The sequence below is a fragment of the Lycorma delicatula genome, chromosome 5, assembly GCF_047948215.1.
Source record: "Lycorma delicatula isolate Av1 chromosome 5, ASM4794821v1, whole genome shotgun sequence".
Lineage (NCBI taxonomy): Eukaryota > Metazoa > Arthropoda > Insecta > Hemiptera > Fulgoridae > Lycorma > Lycorma delicatula.
The window spans coordinates 179743890-179764545 of record NC_134459.1 but is presented as its reverse complement, the minus strand read 5'-3'; the positions used below and the strand labels follow the sequence as shown (position 1 = coordinate 179764545).

The 20656-nt window shown below is 32.2% G+C and overlaps 1 protein-coding gene across 6 annotated transcripts in view; it reads left to right on the top strand.

Annotated features, from left to right (window-relative positions):
* Window positions 1-20656, top strand: part of htk (AT-rich interaction domain hat-trick) — a 176261-nt gene that overhangs the window by 31792 nt on the left and 123813 nt on the right. For all 6 annotated transcript variants that reach the window (XM_075367666.1, XM_075367665.1, XM_075367664.1 and 3 more), the window contains exons 6-8: window positions 4033-4195; window positions 8566-8787; window positions 20446-20525. In XM_075367666.1, coding sequence (XP_075223781.1) covers window positions 4033-4195; window positions 8566-8787; window positions 20446-20525 — 465 coding nt within the window. The remainder of the gene's footprint in view (window positions 1-4032; window positions 4196-8565; window positions 8788-20445; window positions 20526-20656) is intronic.

Sequence of the window (20656 nt, the reverse complement as noted above, 5' to 3'; positions counted from 1 at the left end):
CACCACAACAATGTGTCCAGTCGCATTGTGTTAAGAGTGATGGAGTTTCTGATGAACAAGAAAATGCCAACGCTGCACAGCTGCCCTTTTTCCTGCAACTTTTTTTCTTCTTCAGCTCAAAAGAGACATGAAAGTGCACCTATTCATTACAGTTGAAGCTGTTCAAGAGGCAATGAAGAGGAACTTCTGCAACGTCCTGCAAAAGCAAAGTTCATGAAGCACTGTGTGGTTGCTTGACAAGCCTATTTAGAAGATTATTAAATGTATTTGTTCATATCCTCAATAAATTGAGCTTTCCAGTATCAATCCGGTTACTTTCAGAACTAATGATTTGAATATAAATAAAATAATAAAATTGTTATTGCAGAATTTGGATGATCTTAGAAGGAAAAATGTTAATTTTTTTAAACCTGTTTTAGATAAAGAAGAAATTATTTTGGCCATGGAGGAAAGGTTAAATTAAATAGAACATTTGTTTACTCTAGTTGCAGACACTTAGATAAGTAGAAAGCGCTCTTCATAAGTGCCCTAGTGGTGATGAGTATGATAGTAGTGGTGGTATAACTGAATAAATATTTTTAAGAGTGTCAGAACCAAGATTAATTTTTACAAAAATAATTCAATTAAATTAAATAGTAATGATGTAGTTTTAAAGAAAAATGATGTAATAATTGATTGTGAGGGTTCTGATTGTATAGAATCTTCCAAAGCTGTAATAAATAAGCTGGTAATAATGAGAGACATATACAGTAGGGAAATTGCCTCAGTTCTTGAAAAGAAAATTGATCATGTATATTAGGTGGAATTGTAAGGTTTTACCTGGGGCCCAATAAGTATTGTTGCTGAGAAGGCTGTTCAGCTTCCTAGGAGCCTCTCAAGTAATGACTATTTCATTTTTTTGCGTAAAAAAATTACATCATAATAATTGTGGTAGAAATATTGTCGAGGCTTTGCATAAAGTTTTAACTTTGACTTTTTTCAGGTAGTTTAATTTTTAATACTGTTTCATATTCAAGGCAAAGTTAAAGTTAGTCATTTGGTAGAACATGCTAATTGTGTTACACATAAACAGTTTTTAAGGAAAGAGTTTTTAACAGTTTCTTAGAAAAAAAGTATTGAAAAATTAAGTTTATTAATGAAATATTATTGGTAAAGAACTTTACATATAATAATCATGGTAAGAAACGAGGAAACAAATTATTTGTAATAGGTTGGATGAAATTATTAATTTTAATAAAGTAAAAGTAACTAAAATGAGTGAACCTGGTAATTTAAATTTACAAAAAATTGAATTAAAAAAGGATTTGGTTACTTCTAGTAATAACAATGGATTTCCATTAAAAGTGGTTACATACAGATAGTATTAGTAAATTTAGTTAACAAAAAAATTATAAATTATTTACTGTACAAAAAGTAATAAGTGGCCCAGTTTTCCACTACTCTATTCTTGTTCTATCTTTTCGGGGTGTAGCAGTGACCCGTGTTTTGTTATAGGTTACAATACAATTCAAAAATGCCTCTCCTTCTTCCTCAAAGCAATTCAGAACTGCTGACAGATGTCTTTGTAGACATTTCTCTCTACTTCAGTGAGAAGATGTGGATCTACTTTGCCAACGATTTTCTGTATCCTAGTGTGTTTGACAAATTGTATGCACACTCCCAATACTTACGTCCACCTCTGATGAAATTTCAGTAGTTTCTGTGGCAGTCACTTTCCACAAGGTCATGAACAGTTTGAATGTTGTCATCATTGACACTGATCTGCAGTGATGTTCGTGACTTGTGTTCTTCACTGAATCACGGCCACTTCAAAATTTTTTGACCCGATCAAACACTTGAGTTTTGCACAGGGTAACATCTCTGAACTGTGCCTGGATTCGAGTCAAAATTTCAGAGGATTTGACCCCGTTTCTTTGTCATGAAATCTGATTATAATTCATTATACAACAGGCAATGGTATCCTGCTCAGACATTCTGCTACTGACAATGTGGGAACATGACCTATGGGTGTGACTAGTCGTTTGCTCCTTTCACGTATCCTACTAACTACTGCAGTGCCCTTTCACATTCATTGCTCTTCCTCAGTTTGCACAGCAAAATCCCAGTTTATATTTTTGAATGACCTTCATATTTAAGAAGGAACTTCTGAAATATTGTACAAGAAGAAACTTGCATACATTTAAAAGTATAAAAACGTTTTTACTGAAGTGATTTAAAATGGTTTGTTAATTTTCATTCCTTGGATTTATTACTAAAATTGTTCTTCAGCTAAGTAAATAATAATAAAACATTTTAGTCAAACGAAGGGCAGAATCTCTGTGTTCTCTTCAAGTGAAAATAGTAAATTTTCCAAGGAAACTGTTCCAGATATTGCTTTTGTAAATAGATTTTTTTTAAATTTATAATGCATTCTTAACTCGCAAAACCTAAAAGAGTCGTTGTTTTTATTATTTCTTTTGTCAAGGTCATTCTAAGTAAATTCCTTCTTTTTTTTTTTGGTTAAGGAAGTAGTTCACTGATAAATATTTTAGGTGAAGATTAATGCTAATTTAATTCTGCAAATGTTGTTAAATCACGTTTTTCTGTTTGTGTAGTCCACATGTAAACAAAAATCCATACCAATTGAGGTAATTGGTTTTGCTTTAGCTAAAGCCCGTACTTTTGAGTTTCATACAGAACTGATTTTTTAATGAAGTAGAGTTTTGTAATAGACTCAAATATTCTAATAAAGTAAACCGTACCGTAACAGTTAAACAAACGATTATAAAAAATTTTAAGAATCTAGATTATAAAGATCAAATTTTAGTTTGTTCTCATATGGAAAATTACATCACTCGACTCCTTATGAAAATTATGAAACAACAAAACATTTTATTTAAATTGCTGATATATCAAGAACAGTTAATCCCATTAAAATACTTTTTGATCCGTTTGAAAAATTAAATATCAAAACAAAAGTTCATTTTTTCAGTTTCGCTGGTAGGAACCCTGGGGATGTGATTTATTAAGCAACTCAATAGAACAAATATTATTATATAAAAATGATTTGTAAAATGTAGCATTCCCTCAATTAAAGTCTTAATTGCATTCCTAATAATATAGTTACTTAGATAAATTTTTGCTGAAAACCATTCTCAAAATGCGTTGAATACAGTGGAAAAGAATCATTTAGATTAGCCCAGTGGTTTCCAAATTTTTCATGAACACAGACGTTCTGATTTGTTTGTAATGATACGTATCTTGTTTATAGTTCAATATTTTTTGTTGTGATGTCATTATGAAAATAAAGGACTTATACCTGTATGTATATTTTTCTATTAGGATTTTTCTCTAAAAATTATAAATTTCATGTTCATTCATACCTTTTTGAAATAGGTTACGTTAATTTTTAAATTATATAATTTATTACTTTATATATAATTGTATTTTTTTTTAATATTTAACATTTAATTACATTTTTTATATATAATTATTTTTAATTATAATTTTATGTGTTTTTAAAATAGGTTACAAACTTTTGTAACATTCTACTAAAACAAAATTCTGATTGCACTGTTATTCTGAATTGTGTATAAATGTTAAAATAAGGGCTGGATGGTAATTGAAAATAACAAGCTAATAAAGTTTTAAAAAAAATACATTTATAGGTATGTTTATATTGTTCTACCTTGTGTTTTCTGTGTAGTTTCCTAAACACTTTTCTTATAAGGGACTAGTTTTTTTTAATATTCTTGACTTAAAAATCTCTGCCATCCTATTATTATTCTCAAAACCTTGAGAACCATGCCACTTTTGAGATGAAAAGAGTCTTGGAAGACCCTAGAATATATTTTGGGCTGTAAGAAGGTGATTTTTAAATCGTTGAATGAGATTCATTGTTATGAGTTGTTTAGGAGATTATCTAAGCTAACATTGCAAATCAGTTTTGTTTAGCAGCGCACAAAAGATTTTTATTTGTCAATGCTCATTTTGGTATTTATTATTTTTTTTAATACATGGCTATCATTTTCTTTGTATTTCTTTTTTTCACAGTTTTTGATGATGGTGATATTACAACATTGAGGCGTACAGCATTATGTTTGAAAAGTGGAAGGCATTTTGCTGAAAGTGAAACATTGGATCAGTTACCTTTAACACATCCAGAACATTTTGGTAATCCGGTTATTGGAGGTCGTCGTGGAAGGAGAAATCGTCAGTAAGTTTGTTTATTTGCTTGAGAATTTATAATTGTATATTTATAGGTTGTTTTATGGGGATAAATATTGTGTTTATTTATAGAACTTGTCTGCTGAACTAAGAACTGTACTCTGCATACAGTTTGGAGTCAAGCAGGGTTATTACCCGTTCTTGCATTTCTTTTATGAAGAATAGCTAGCTCCTGTTTTATGGAATGGGTTAAAATGTTTACTGATCTTTTCCAGATCTGAATCCACACCTTCCTGAAATATTTTTTTAAAATGATATTGTATGATTCAATTAATGTGACAATTTAGAATTGTTTTTTTAAACTATTTAACTTGCAATTAATTATAGGTCATTTTCTAACATTTGTCATGTTCTATTTTAATTTAAATAATTCCACCTTTGTTGATCTCTTTCTTCTTCAGATTTCTGATATATTTATTTTACATTTTACTTTCCCAACTATATAGCAGCTATAGCTGTATAAAAAGGAAATTCTAATGATTAGTCAAAATTGGGCATATCTGGTTTACACAGAATCTTGACAAATTGACCCCTAAGAACCCCAGAAAACCAAAAAATGATATCGTTTCTGTGACAAAATGTGTGTTTGTTTGTATGTATGTATGCATGTATGTTGGCATGTAAATCACCTTATATCTCCAGAACTACTTGACCGATTTTTACCAAACTTGGGTATAATATTTCTATAGTAGGGGCATTGACGCTATTAAATTTTCAATTCAAAAGATCATTGGTGGGAGGTACAGGGAGAAAATGGAATGGTCTCCAGATTTTACATAATTAAGGTTTTTTTTTAATATAGTAAACAACATTTGTAAAAAAAAGTTTTAATAAATTTCACCCCATCCCTAGAAGTGATGTTAATTTTGAATAGTTATAGAAGGCAGTATACGAGGGGTGACTTTTGTTGCAGTTTTTTCTATTGGCTTCTTGTGCCCAAAAATTTTTCCTTCGTAAAATGGAGGCTCCAACCCCCACCTATCGGCCGGACCCTAAAAATTGCCATTTGGGATTCCCACTGAAAGTTACAAATGCTGTTATGTGGGGTGTTGATTTTCGCATTTTCAAAGGCCACTAAACTTGTTTTTTAAATGTTTTTTTTTTTATCTTTTTGAAAAAAAGGAAAATATACAACTTAAATAATTATATGTCGAAAATAAAATAATTATCTTAAATAACTTATTTTGAAATATTTATAAGTAGAACTTATAATATATGATGGAAGATGTTACAGTTCTGAACTTTTTCTTTGTATAAAATGAAATATTATTTTGTAACATGTATGCTGACAAATCATGCAACGTTTTACATAAAATAAGTTGAAATGCTGGGAATAATGTAAAATCACGTTTTTCTTTTAATATAAGTAATGTACTTACAATGCACAGCTAATCTATAACATGAATAATGTATTATATAAGCATACAGGTGATATATGTTGCAGACCTAAACACAAATAATGCAATTTCTGCTTGTGTAGAAAATATATTTCATTATTCAAACTGGTCTCTCAGATTTATATCAAAGGATTTTTAAATTATCAAAACATTAATAAGATTTTTAAAATTTTTTTAAATTCATTCATTTATTTGTTTTAATGCGTTTTTCATTTCCATTTTGTGTTAATATCTTACGTTTCAACATATCATTATAACAATCTTGTACAGTTAGTTATTAGCTATAAATATTCTAAAATTGGTTTCTTCCCATATTACCTGTTTGATACTTCAGTTAATAAATTAAGTACCTTTAAATACCTTAAGTGATCTATCAAGAGTTATTCCAGTAAGAATTAATTAGTTGAATTGAATTTTTATCAATTTTTTCATAATATCTCTTAATTTCAAACATTAGCAATTAATATAATTTTATATGTTTCAAAAGCTTATAATATTTGTTTATTTATTTTTTCTATGATTCATATTTCACTACCGTATAATGCAATGCTCCAGTAAAAATATTATTCCATTGGAAAATGTTTTTCTTGCAATGCAATAATTTTCTTGTAATATTTACAAAATAAATAAAAAATAACTACTTGTAAATCCGTTCGGTTATTTGAATTTTTTTTGTTGAAAACAATAAAAAAATTAGGAAGTAATAGCATAAAACTTAAGTAGATATTAAGCTATTTTATTAACGTTTTTGGACTATTTTGATGTACTTCTTTCTACATTCCTTTCTGTTCTTTGCTCATCTCTTAGCCTCAAGACACATCCTGTATTTTATATTCTCAATTATCCTGTTTTATATATTATATTCTAATTTTGTGTTTTTTTATCGTTATACTTTCTACATTTCCTTTTAGAACCAAATTTACAAACCTTTGAATGCCTCAATATATATTAACGCATCCAAGCTTTTTTACTTTCCTGTCTAGCACTATAGCAGAGTTACAGCTTTAGTCGGGAAAGTATTATAATCGGTCCAATGTGAGAGCATATGCTGTTTTGACTGGATCTGTACATTTTGACACCTAAGGAACCCAAACACAAAGATGGAAATTTTCCGTATATTCATATGTATTTGTATATATGTGTATGTTCAGTGTCGCCGTCTAAATCACTTATATCTCCAGTGAATAAATGAATAACATTTAAAGTGTAAAGATGTATTTAACATGGCCACTAGTACCACTACACCCGCGCAAATAAAATAACAGTATGCCTACACACTTCAGTTAGAATAATTGAATTAAATAAACAAAATATATTACATTTAAATAAAATTATTAATATTTTTAATTATGTTGTGTGTGTGTGTAAGTCGTGCATCAGAAAAAAGCTATGTTTCAGGAAAGTCCTACAACTGTGTCATCAGCTTTTTCTGTCCTTTCTCATTTGCGCTTATTATATATCCTCTCCAATTTGGTCTTTCTTTGCACAGTATTATTTCAAATTTCTGTAAACTCATTTTTATTGCAATCATTGCATTGCATATTTATTGGTGAGAGCCTGGCGTTTTATTCTTTTTGTGACGTATTTTTTGCCCACATGCCCATCAGACAATTTTTTATTTTTGATCGGTATCATTTTTCATTGGATTCATAGGATCACCTTATGTAAATCAGCACATATGTTCTATGTGTGTTTGGTAAGTTACAACTCTTCATTGCCATTATTTTTTTCTTGAATCGCACTTCGATATATTACTTCAGAGATGTTTCATATAGAAACCTCTTAGAATTCTTAAATCTTCAAGGTAAACCAGGGAGTGTCTTAGCATATCTTGCTGAGGAAAACTCTTTTAGCTTTCCACTGGACAGAACAGCTTGATTTACTCTTAGCAACAATCTGTAAGCTGAACAAATCCCTAGGAATGAAACTAGTGTTCTGCTTTGTTCAGATGCTTCTAGATGTTTCCTTATTTGCTTTCAGTCCTAACACTTATTTTCTTTTAGTAGGTCCTAGCAGTTCCATCAACTAAATTTTATTTTGAGTGGCCAAAGAATATTCTCCAATCGCTTACGGTTTGATTTATTGGAAGATTATAGAGTTTCTGTTAGATGCATCCTGAAATATTTAGCTGGCACAAATCTCTGTGGTATGTCAGCCTGGATTTTAGGATTCTTTGTTTAGGAATCAAGGACATGTCAGATCTGCTTTCCCCCTTTGTAAGCTGCCTAGAATTGAACAAGGAAATTATTCAGTTATATCTCTCATTTAATTTATAATTTTCCGGATGCGTTTAATTTACGCTACTACTGATGTCGATTAACAATTATTTAACTAGTTATCAGATAAGCATTTACTGCTGTATTAATATTGGTTGTCAGATAATTGGTAAGTATGGCCGATCATCATACTTTGTGTTTTAAACCGTCGTTAAGTTTTTAGAGCTAGGATGGACTGTATTAATTGTTGGATGAACGAATGAAACAATATTCTTCTAGGATAATAGTGTAATTTAATTTGTAAAAGATACTAAATAACATACTAGATAACTAAACCACATAAGTCGCATTAGCCGAAGAAATACATGACCGCGCCAGACGGGATTCTTAACTCGAATGAATTGTATGAACTGGCTCCCAGGCCAGTGCTAATAGAAACTAGAGAGCAGCACTAGCTGGCTCAAACTAGGAACGGAACAGCCATACGCAGTGAATTTTCTTTTCTGTTCATTCTTATAAGCTGCTACATTTTCTCTATTAATCAGTTTTTCTTACAATATAGACTTTAAGACTTTCTGCTTTACTTTTGACTTTTCAGTGAAACATATTACTTAGATTTCTTGTTTATTTGTTGTTTTTTGACTTTTGTGGTTTATTTTTATCTTACGCTTGATGATTCATGTATTTTTAGGGTACAATGGCTAGATTAACAGTTATTTAGATTAAATTAATATGTATTTTTTTAGGGACGACAGCAGTGATGATGAAGAACTTATTAAGAAAGGTAAGCATCGTAGAGAGGAGAAAGAAGCTGATATTGGGAAGGTTGTATGTGTGGAGATCAGTGAAAAGAAAAAACAGAAAGATAACTGGTTTCCTGGATTGGTTGTCGCCCCGACTGCACAGGATACTGTTCGAATTCATGTACGAGAAGAATATCTTGTCAGATCCTTCAAGGATGGAAGATAGTATGTAACTTACAGTGGTTTTTATTTTATAAGTTTTTATTGAAATAACTTTTATTAAAATTAATTTGTACCAGTTTTATTTTTATTTTAGTAGTTTATTTTATTTCAGTAAATGATAATTATCTGAATCAAGTTTAAAGATTATATATATAATTTAGACCTTATTACCAATTATCTCTGTGATGTGTATTAAATTTTATCTTGTAACGTAATAGTTTGTACTTGCAAAGGTTTCTCCTAAATTTTGGCTTAAGGACATCCTTAACTTATGTGTTTGTGATTTTTGTATAATTTTTTTTCGTAATATGAACTGCATTAATTCTTATTTAAAAAATATTTTTCTGCAATAGTGGGGAATCCTTTGAACCTACGAAAATCTATAAATCCAAAGCATGTCTCATATTGTATTTAAGAAACAATTGTATAAGTCTTTCACATGATTCACGGGTGTAGAAGGAATACATAATTAAAATATTTGCCTTCATAAAAGATCTTCTGCAACAATTTCATTAATGCATTGATTGATTTTTTATCATCTAGAGCACTGTAATTTAGACATTGTGCAATAAACTCTTCAGTCTGTCCCATAAATCTTGTACTCGTACCTCTATGGTAACAATTTAATTGTCTTTAACTATTTACTAGTTTTTCCTTTACGCTTTTACTTTTTTTTAATATAAACAATTCATTCAAATTAGGCTAATTCTTACAATTGAATGGCTGTTACTGTAGTTGATAAATTATATAAAGAAATTCTTATGTATTATAATCATCATCATCTTCATTTGGTATTCTGCTTATTGGTAGGTCCCTGGCACTATTTTTGTCTCATCTGTTTTGTACCGTGCTTTTCTTTTCATCTTATCATAACCTTTACTACCCTTTATGTAATTTATTAACTTCAGCCTCTCCTCTTTTTTTTTTTTACCTTCAGTGGAGCTTCCATGAACTGTATTTACTATTCCTATTTCCCTAATTATATGCCCGATCCAGTTTCCTTTGCTCCTGATAGTCCTCTTTCTGGCTTCCTCATTACCACGCTAATTGATCTGGTGAACACATTTGGTTACTTGTTTAGGTCAGCTTCAATAACGACATCCTACTGTCTTGAGTTTATGAGGTATAAGTTGCAAGTAGAAAGTTTGACTTCTGTTATCAACGTTTCACAAAATGAATTAAACATTTCTTTTTCCCTTGAACTAAGGTATGTTTTGAAAAATTCCCATGACACTTCCCCTGGAAGTGATATCAGGTTCAGTATTTACAAAAATACTGCTCCACTAAGCATCAAAGCTCATCACCTTTTCTCAGCTCTAAATATGCAAATACCTACAGTCCTTACTGTTGCTCCATGTTATTGCCATCCTTAGCAGCATTCTCTTATTAATTACTACTTTGATCTTTGTCAATATAATGTAAAGAACAGAAATACTTAAAAAATCTCACTCCTGAATAGCGAGTGCATTACGATAGGTCCATAAGCATTGGTCCATGTAATGAAACCTGGTAAAAAGATAAATCATGCCCTTCCAGTTATCGTCCTATATCCTTGACCTGTACCCTGTGTAAGTTGTAGAACGTATGATAAACTGTCGTCTAGTGGTAGTGCCTTGAGAGAAATGTCCTACTTCCTGTTGAACAATGCAGTTTCTGCCAAGGTAGATCGGCTTTCAATCATGTATATACCCTGGAATCTACTGTTCAAAATGCCTTCCTACTTCACCAATGCCTGGTTGCAGTATTTTTCGATTTGTAAAAGCTATACAACATAGCTTGGGGAAAAGGAATCCTAAATAAATCGCATGAATGGGGTGTTCAAGAAAATCTCCTTGCATTTATCAGGGGTTTTCTCAGCAGTTGGTCCTTCCAAATTCAAGATGGATCATTTATATCCAAAAGTTAGACACTAAAAAACTGAATACGATAGGGAAGTTACTTAAGTATTATATTATTTGCTGTAGCCGTAAATAGTATAAACAAACTGTTTGTGAAAACTTGTTATGTATTCTTTATTTGTTGTTGATTTCTCATTTTACATAACATCTAGAAGTTTAGCTGCTAGCAAGAGGCTACTCCAAAATACAATAACCCGTTTTGAATTGTGGTATAAAATGACTGGATACATGTTTTCTCTGGAGAAAATAAAATGCATCTTTTTTTCACTCTTGAGGAAAAATACTAGCCGACCCTAAAGTGTTATTATATGGTAAACCGGTTGAAGCATGCACACAGATTAGATTTTTAGTAGTGTGGTTTGACAGACTACTAATGTTGGTAACACATTTAAAGGAACTGAAGGTAAAATATTTAAAAATGTTGAACACGCTGAGAGTTTTATCTAATACTCAACGGGGGAGCTGATGGAGTATGCATGTTGCACTTCTACTGAACTCTAGTTCATTCCTGCATGGACTATGGCTGTGCGGCTTTTGTCCGTATGGTTCACCATTCTTACAGTGCTAGATTCTGTCCATCATTTAGTTATCTGTCTTGCTACAGGTGCTTTTTATTCAAGCCCTCTAGTAAGTCTGCAAGTGGATAGTGGTGAGCAAGCCCTTTTGAATACACTTAATCAAATGATCTGCACTTACGTAGCTCGTATTAAAGTGTAACAAAATCATCCAACGTTTGATGCGGTGTTCTCTAATCAAATCTGATTCGATATCAAAAATAGCCAAGATCTACAGCTCCATTAAGCGTCAGAGCTCATCGCCTTTTCTCAGCTCTAAATATGCAAATACCTACAGTCCTTACTGTTGCTCCATGTTATTACCATCCTTGGCAATATTCTCTTATTAATTACTACTTTGATCTTTGTCAATATAATGTAAAGAACACAAATCCAGTTATCTTGCAAAATAAATTTTATAGCAATATAAATGGCCTGAATCCTGATGTTGCAGTTTATACGGATTGCTCTAGAAATTATGTTGTGGTTGGCAACAGAACATACATGTTTGGCCTTCCCCTTATCACCGGTATTTTTGTTGCAGAACTGTATTCCAATAATAATGCCTTACATTTAGTTAGCCCAAAATTTTGACATATTCTTATTTGCTTAGATTCCATGAGTACAGGCAATTAGTGATGTATACTCCAGACACCCTGTGTTCTTGATATTCAGTATGTTATTTCACAAAGGACTAGACGTAACACAAAAGTGAGCTTTTGCTGAATCACCAGCCACATAGGAATATCAGGCAATGAGCACATAGGTAGTGTGGCAAGATGCTTGTTTTCAGCCTACTATTACCAGTTGTGTTACTTCTGATGATCTTGTCTATTTCCTGAAGAGGGTAGTTCATGATGAGTGGCAAAATTAATGGGGTGCTACCAGGAACAAACGTCATCTATTTAAGAACACTGTTTCACCACGTAGCTCCTCGCATAGAAATAACAATCAAGAGGATGTTATTATCTGCCGTTTGCAAATAGGGCGCACTAGGCTCACTCATGGATATCTGATGATTCAAACAGATGCACCAATTTTGTGCTAGCTGTGACTGCTGAGTAACAGTGCATTACATCCTTGTGGATTGTATCTATTACACAGCAGTGCATTATAATTTTAAATTAGGGCTAACATGCAAACTATTCTAGGTGATAATGGAATGTTTTTATTTTATGGTTTCTTAAGGCCGTCTGTTTGTAGTGAAATATTTAAATTGCTGTACTGTATATTAGCTGTTCATGCCAATTGCCATATAGCAGTTGGAAATTTATTATTCTAATTAAGACGTAAAATGTAATATCTGTTTATTATAAAAAATATTACATTTGCCTCTAGTCCAGGAAATTACAACACCAAAGAATTTTTCATTCAGAATAAACAAAAAAAAAAGTTCTTCTGTTAGGCGCCAATTCATTTATTCTTCTTAATACTTCTACATTACTTTGTCCACCCGTTTTATCATCTCCATCCTCCTCCAGATCCGCATTTCAAAAACAACAAAAAGAGTTTTCCACAAGCTTTTTTCCTATTTCCCCAGTGTCCATATTTTAGTACCGTATAATAGTATACTCCAAACATAGCATTTTACCGATCTCTTCCTCTGGTTCAGATCTATGTTGCTGCAGAGTAGGTTTTTCTTTCTAAAAAAGATTTCCTTTGTCATCGCAATTTTCATCTTAATCTGTTCTTCACTCTTCCAGTCTTCAGTTAGTACTGTCCTGAAATGTTTGTCTTTTACTTGTTCAATTTTTCCTTCTGCCGGTACAACATCCATATCTTCCTTCTTGTTCACCATCGTAACTTTTTTCCTCGCATTTATTTTCATCCCGTATTCCTACATTGCTACTTCCAATGCATTTATTTATCATTCCTTGTAATATCTGACTGTCTTTAGCTACAATCAGCGGATAGTCAGCAAATCTGACATAATTTATATTTCTTCCACCTATGCTTACTCCTTTTTGGCTATCCAATATTAATTTCAGCATTTCCTCAACATAAGGGGTGGACAGTGTTGGTGATAAACAGCAGTCTTGCCTCACTCCTCTGCCTAATTCTAACTGATTTGTGAGATTCTCATTATTTTCACGGCTGCTTTTTGCTTCATATAAAATTCTCTGAATAATCTCCAGTCCTTCCAATCAATTCTTTTCTTTTAGAATCTCAAATAACTTTTCCCACTGTATCCTTTCAGAATGCCCTTTTCCATATCTGTAAAACACAAACTCAATTATCCTCCTCTTTCAACAATCTCTCTCCAATAATTCTGATCAGTCCTACAGTTTCTCTTGTTCCTTTTTTTTCTGAATCCAAATTGTTCCTCTCCAGCAGCCTCCTCCATTTTTATGATGAACCTTCTACTCATAATTCTCAGCGTTATTTTTTCAGCGTGTGATGTTAAGGTATGTTCTTCACATTTTTTGATCCCAACCTTTTTAGTGAACTGTATTTATTATTGTTTTATCAAAAACTTCTGGCCATACTCCAGTACAATAAATTGTATTGCACATTGAGAGTATTTCATCTATTCCTTAATCTTCTAAACATTTAAAGAGTTCTCATGAAAATTCATCTACTTTCCTGTTCTTCATGTCTTTTAATAGCTTGTACAATTTCAGATCTCAAAATTGCTGGGCCTTTCTCCTCTTTCATAACTTCATTTTCTTCCACCTCAGCTTCCCTTGTTTCCTACTTTTTTCTCTTTACATGCAGATCCTGTATATACTCTTCCTATTGTTTCTTTATCTCATCTTCATTATAAGGGCTTTTACCACCTTCTTCTATATTCCTCTCATGTTATAAGTAGGATTTCTTTTATCCCATGTGACAGTTTTTACCTTCTCATATAACATGTCATACTTATTTTTCTTTTCCGAATCTCTTCTATCTTTACATTCTTATTTTAGCTACTTTTCCTTAGCTTTAAGTGTTTCTCTCTTCAATTCGTTATTCAGTCTTCGTTAGATTGCTCTGTTGTATTTTCCTTATTTATTTTTATATTTTATTCTTTTTTCCATTTTTTGTATCATTTCTTATTTTACCCAGGTACACTTGGGTACAGGTAAACCTACCACAGGCGGGTCTCATCTCCCGCCTGCAGAAGAGGCTTATCTGATTGCACACCTCTGTTTAAGGATGCGCACCAAGTTCTGGAAAAGGCCTTCACCAGGGGAAGCCCGCACGACTCCGTTCTTAGTCCCGTTATGTGAAACCTGGTATTTGACGGATTTTTTGAACTGACATTCTCGGAAGGGGTCACGGCCCAGGCTTTTGCCATTGACTGTCTTCTGTTAGTTCATGGTAACTCATGGCTGCAGCTAGAAGACGAGCGCAGATGGCTTTGTCAACAGTAGAGGGCTGGATGTTCATTCAAAATTTAAAGATTTTTGTACTAGATGGAAGTTTATGTTTCTCAAGGGTGCAGACAGTTGTATCCTTTGTATTAAGTACAAAGGCTGCAGCCAAGTTCAAGTTGTACCACTGTATTGGGAAAGGCTCTCACAATCGATTTAGTGGTGAAAATTCAGACAGCCATATGGAAATTGCGAAGAGGCAGGGAGGCCAAGGTATTTGGGATGCGGTTTTGAACCAGACCTGTACCGGAATGGTGATCTCATTGCACCGGTTCTAAATTTCAAACAGTTGCCCATCTTCCGCCTTTGGGGAAGGCTTTACAACCTCACACTGATAGCATGGCAGCAAGAATTGCATGCCACGACTATGAGTAGGTCCTTGTGTAGATTTATACATGATCTGGGGAGATGGTATGCCTCTTCTTCATTATTAAAGGCAACGGGAGTGAGTGCTCTCTAACCATGTAAATTTAAAGCAATATTTGTTTTGGTTCCACCTGGTAGCTGATGAGCTGTGCATCTGCGGGGAGGTCCAGTTGAACGAACACATGATGTTTGACTGTCCAGCTCTTGGGAAGGCCAGAACTCAGGCCATTCTGGAACTTGAGGTCAAGGGGAAAATTGGCCATTCACAAGCAGCGAGTCAATGTGGCAAGAGCCACATTGTTGGGAGTTCCTTGATGCAGTTGCTATGTTCAACCGACATCAGTAGTTTACCTAAGGGACAAGACTCCTGCCGTGCTGCTGTAGAAAGTTAACCGAGAGATATGGCTGGCTACCAGTTAGATTAAGGCTCCAAGCGCTTTAATGGTGACAGGTAGTTGCTGGCATTTAGCAGCCTAGGTGTGCCAACAAATTACTGTCTTTGATGAGATAAATTTAATTATTGCTAGTCATATATGTTGTAGTAGTTGATTGGGTGTGCTTACCCATTTTAGTGATAAATGACAAGTGGGTGGTGGGACACACAAGCGAGTAGTGTATGGTACATGCTTATTCTGTTCACGCTTTTAGGTTAGCTGTAGGAGCTAGTTAGGGCACTGTTCTATAAACTGTGTTGAGGCTCAATAGCTGTTTGAGGTACAGACATTCGGTCTTATGCTTTAGGGCGACCGAATGGGGTGGTGGCAGGAGAAATGCCAAGCAAACCAAACTGTACCCAGGTAGCTTTGTAGAAAGTGATCCCTTCCTTTGGAAGTTCCATCATAGATGGTTTTATCCGGCCACGTTTTCTCTGCTGGTTTATTTTATCCTTTAACTTGAGTAATTGCCTTTGTCAGCATTTCACCCACTTTTACTCCCCTTATGCTCTCGAGCCATTCTACATTCCGTTTCTTTGCCTTCAGTGCAGTTTTTTTTTTTTAATCTTAATTTCATTTCTACCATTAACAGAATGTGATCACTTCCTGTGTTGGCTCCTGGAAGCCCATTTGCCATGTTAACAGAAGAATTTATCTAATTTCAACCAAAAAATGAAAGCAAGATCCATTTGTTGGTCTTGTCAAACTATATCTTCTTTGTTTATGATTCTTGAAAAACGTATTCGTAATGAACAAATCCTTCTCTTGGCAAAATTCAATCAGCCTGTCTCCTCTTTCATTTCATATTCCCAATCCAAACTTGCCCGCTGTCTTTCCATCTTCACCTTCTCCCACCACAGCGTTCCAGTTCCCCATAATTATTTTACAGCTGTCTTGTTCATTTTCTAGTAACTACTCAATGTTATTGTATGTCTTTCAATATTTTCATCCTTATACTCTGATGTTGGCATGTAAGTGAACTATTACTAGATCTTTTGGCAGCATTCTGATCCTTAAAGCCAATACTCAATCCAGATAAAATTACTTTTTGCATAACATGTAATTTCATTTCAGTTTTGAAAAAATCTTTGTGTATTCATATAATTTTCTGTTGTGCAAGTGTATTATTTTTAAATTTATTGTGCACGTAAATTTTGTTTTACTTTACTGAAATTAATCTTTTTAAGATTATATTATTTGTATATATTATTGAACCATACAGTAGAATCATTTTATCATGGACATTATGATACTATATGCTATAATTCTACTATAGACTATAATACAGAGATTCTCAAATTTGATTTGATTTGATTCATGGAATGCTGTTATGCACAACTGGTATGTCTTACAGCAAATGTTGGAAATGTCCACCACTCACCATATTTTTTGACACCCTTTGTAGGACATCAGGGCTACTGGAATTCATCTCTGCAATAATGTATAGTACATGGGTTTGCTCAATATGCCTGTCCTTTCAAAAAACCCCAGAGAAAGTCTAAAGACAATAAGTCAGAGGAATGAGGGGCCACAGTTCTTTTGAGATCATGCGATTACCAAACATTTCTTCCAAAAATTCCATGGTGTTTTTAAATGTATGACATGTTGCCCCGTTTTGTAGGTAACAGTAGTGTTCTCAGGCTGGAAAAGAGCTACAAATTGTATAATTATATCCTGATTTGCCAGACTGTCAAGGGTTTCATAAAAAATATTGGATCCACTATTCATCAAGAAATCGCATACCAAACCCCAATCTTATGTGAGTGCAACAGCGATTTATGTTAGATGTGTGGATTTTGTGTTGATCAATATCTGTTTATCTGACTACTGATGTAACTGCTAAGGTGAAAATAGGCCTCATCACTAAAAAAACATATAATCCAGTATATCCATTCCATTACTTCCTAGCCGGTTGATAAACCACTGGCAGTACCTTATTCTTTTAATAGTGTGTGGGAGTTCAGTTCCTGTATGCAGTGTATTGGTATGCATGTACACCTAATTTTTTGTGGCCTTTTGTACACTCCCATGTGATATTTTGGTCTTCGATGATAATTTACGCAAACTTTCCTTGGATACTGTTAAAGTAATACAAATACTGCGAGATAAAATGATAGCACTGCATTTTAAATTCTATTAATATTAACCATCTAGTACAGAATATTGAGATAAGACATATTTTACCTTAATTTTACAATGAGTACTTTCGTAGCATCCTGCATCCTCAGTCAAGATTGAAATATTTAATTAAACTGCTAATATAATAAAACTAATATTAATGCTAAACTAGTATTAATTTATATATGAGTGCTGTTATCTGACAGTATTTGAAGGCGACAGTCTTATAAAAACTGCAACAGATACCAGCATTCATATAATAAATTAATACCCAATTTTCATTATTTGTAGTAGTTTTAATTTTTAATGTGCAGTTTAATTAAATATTTCAGTCATGACTAATGTACTTTCAGGTAAAATTAAGTCTCAATATTCTGTACTAGGAGGTTTATATTAATAGAATTAAAAATATAAATTTGTTTTATGGATTATTTTTTATTACTTAGGCTTATAGTATAGAATTTCAAAACTATCTGGAAAAATAATTCATAGCCGTACATATGAAATGCTGTCTAATGTTTTTGATTACATGACCAAAGAAACTCAAGCTGTTAGTTTTTTGAGACCCTGTTCTTTAATATAAAAAATCTGTACGAGATTGTTTATATTAGTAGAAAAATACATATGAAATTCTATCTATGTGTTTTTGATTACGTGTATTTTTTATAATATAAAAAATTATAGAACGGGTCTCAAAAAACTAACTCCTTGCGATTCTTTGGTCAATAGAAGTGCAGCAGGTGTGTCAGTTAGTTCCATTTGTATAATTAATATCAATCTAAAAGGATTGAAATCAGTTAGTACTTAGTTCTTGTACAAAATAAAATCCACTGAACAGTGTCGCTAATATATATTCATTTGATCAAGCTACTACTTTCTGTACAGTAAGTAGTTTCTATTTAATCAAAAAGCGTGCTCCATCATTGTTAAAATTGCTTTTCAAATTAAAGGAAGAAAATATATCGGTGGAAACTATCAAGTCTCAGTAAAACCCTTCAATCTACATGATGTTTGTAAGAACCTGTGTCTATTGTGATTTGAACTAATTTAAAGACTAGAAATTCAATACTATAAATTTTCACTCGTCTCATGAGCGTAAAAATTTGAAGGGAAGAAGACATGACAAGAGGTCACGTGTACGGATGAAGACATATGTTTACATAATTCTTAGAAAAAGAGGTTAGGAATGAAAGAACCTAATACTAGGATGTTTATATCTATCTCCATATTACATTGAGGAGGTGAAATGGAAGTCATTAAAAATGCCTTAGCAATATGGAAATCTACTCATCCTATGAGCGAATAAAAGATTTGCTACCAAAGCTCCCAGCACATTCAGTTTTAATCACAGATAATGCAGCGTGCAAAAATATAAAGGCGTTGAAGACAACCTTTGTTAAGTTGTTTTAAATACGTTACATAAGACTGGCTGCATACAAAAAATATTCCTTTTAAAAAGTCTCTGTTAAAGATCGAATTATATTGAAAATATTTCTTCACCGACAATAACCGAGTGTAAGAAAACATTTGATCGCATAGACAGTCGGAGGATCAAGAGAAAAGATAATAGACTCATATGTATGTATACAAGTAGTGAAACTAAAGGTGCATCAGAGAACATTTTAGATGATGATTTTTGGGATACTATTTTACCTTTATCGCTCAAAATTTTGGTAAGTTACAGTATCTTCCACACTGTTGCTATAGTTCGCAGGAAAATTATGAAATACATTATTTTAACCATTTAGGTGTTTTGATAATTAATTAACCGCAGTATTTTTTTTTAATAACAGTGTAACTGTAGGCTGTAGCTGAATTAACCGTAATTTTATTATTTATGAGTATTATATTATTTATTTTCAACGTTATTATGCATTGTTTTATACATTTTTACAATATAATAAAGCATATAAAATACATAATAAAAACGATATTTTAAATCAGAAAAGTATGTGGACTCTACTTGTGTATAATTACTGTTGTGGAATAATACATGTCCAGTGCAATCAGACTACATATGTTAAAAAAAAGCATCACATCACAGTGCTCTAGATGAAAATGATTGTAAACAATAATGAACTGTTATTTTTTTATACTTAAAATAAAAATTTAGTTCATATGTGAATAAACATGGTCCTCACGCGTATATATAAAGTAATAAATCTATTTAAAAATTACAGTAATTGCTGCCATCATTAATTTGAGATTATAGAGTTCAAGAATTTAAGATCGATAAGAGTTCATTATTTATATTTTATTGCCATCAACTAAAATATTAAAATTAGTGTGGTGCTGTTAGCTGCTTTATTACATTTAATTTTTCTTTACTTTTAGTAAGAAAGTAAGGGAAATTAGAATATATAACAATGCAATGAACATAGATAAATATCATTTTGAAGTTTAACATCATATGTTTCTACACACTATAGAACTATCAAATAGTGAATGAGATCGGCACAGTTATCTGATTTGAACAGATAAAAACTGGTTCAGGTCTCAGGAGTACCCCGTTAACTTGTACTTCCCTATTTTCTTATTTGACATCAGTAAATATGTTGTTTTGATTAACACCTAGAAATTTGTAATATCTAAAAATATCCTCTACATTTTATTTCATCTAATTATAATCTTGTTATATACAAAATCACCTACTGCTGTCTTTGTAAACCTATCTTGAAGAAAACCGAACTTATTCTCATTAAGTATGACATTTTTAATTTAAAATTATATTATTCTAATAGGTAAAATTTTTGAAATTTGTTATGTATCTAATTAGAACTGAAAAAATGTCAGTTTATTTACGTACAAAAAATTCCATGTTTCTGTTGTATTCAGTTATTTGTTTGTAGAATATGTTATATGTTGTTTTCCAACGGCAATTTTGTTACTTCTTTTGTATATAATTTTTAACAATGATATTGTTTTCTTGTTCCAGTTATACAGTACCTAAGAAAGAAGCAACGCCTTTCACCAGAGAGATTGGCTCCAAAGTTGACAATAATACTTTGAGAACAGGTACAATAAATTTTTTCTATGTATTTTTAATTAAATTTTTAAATTGAATTTTACAAGTGTATTTGTTTGTATGTATACATAAAATGTGCATGTGCACATTTATGTAACTTTTCTGTAAGAAGCGATTCGTG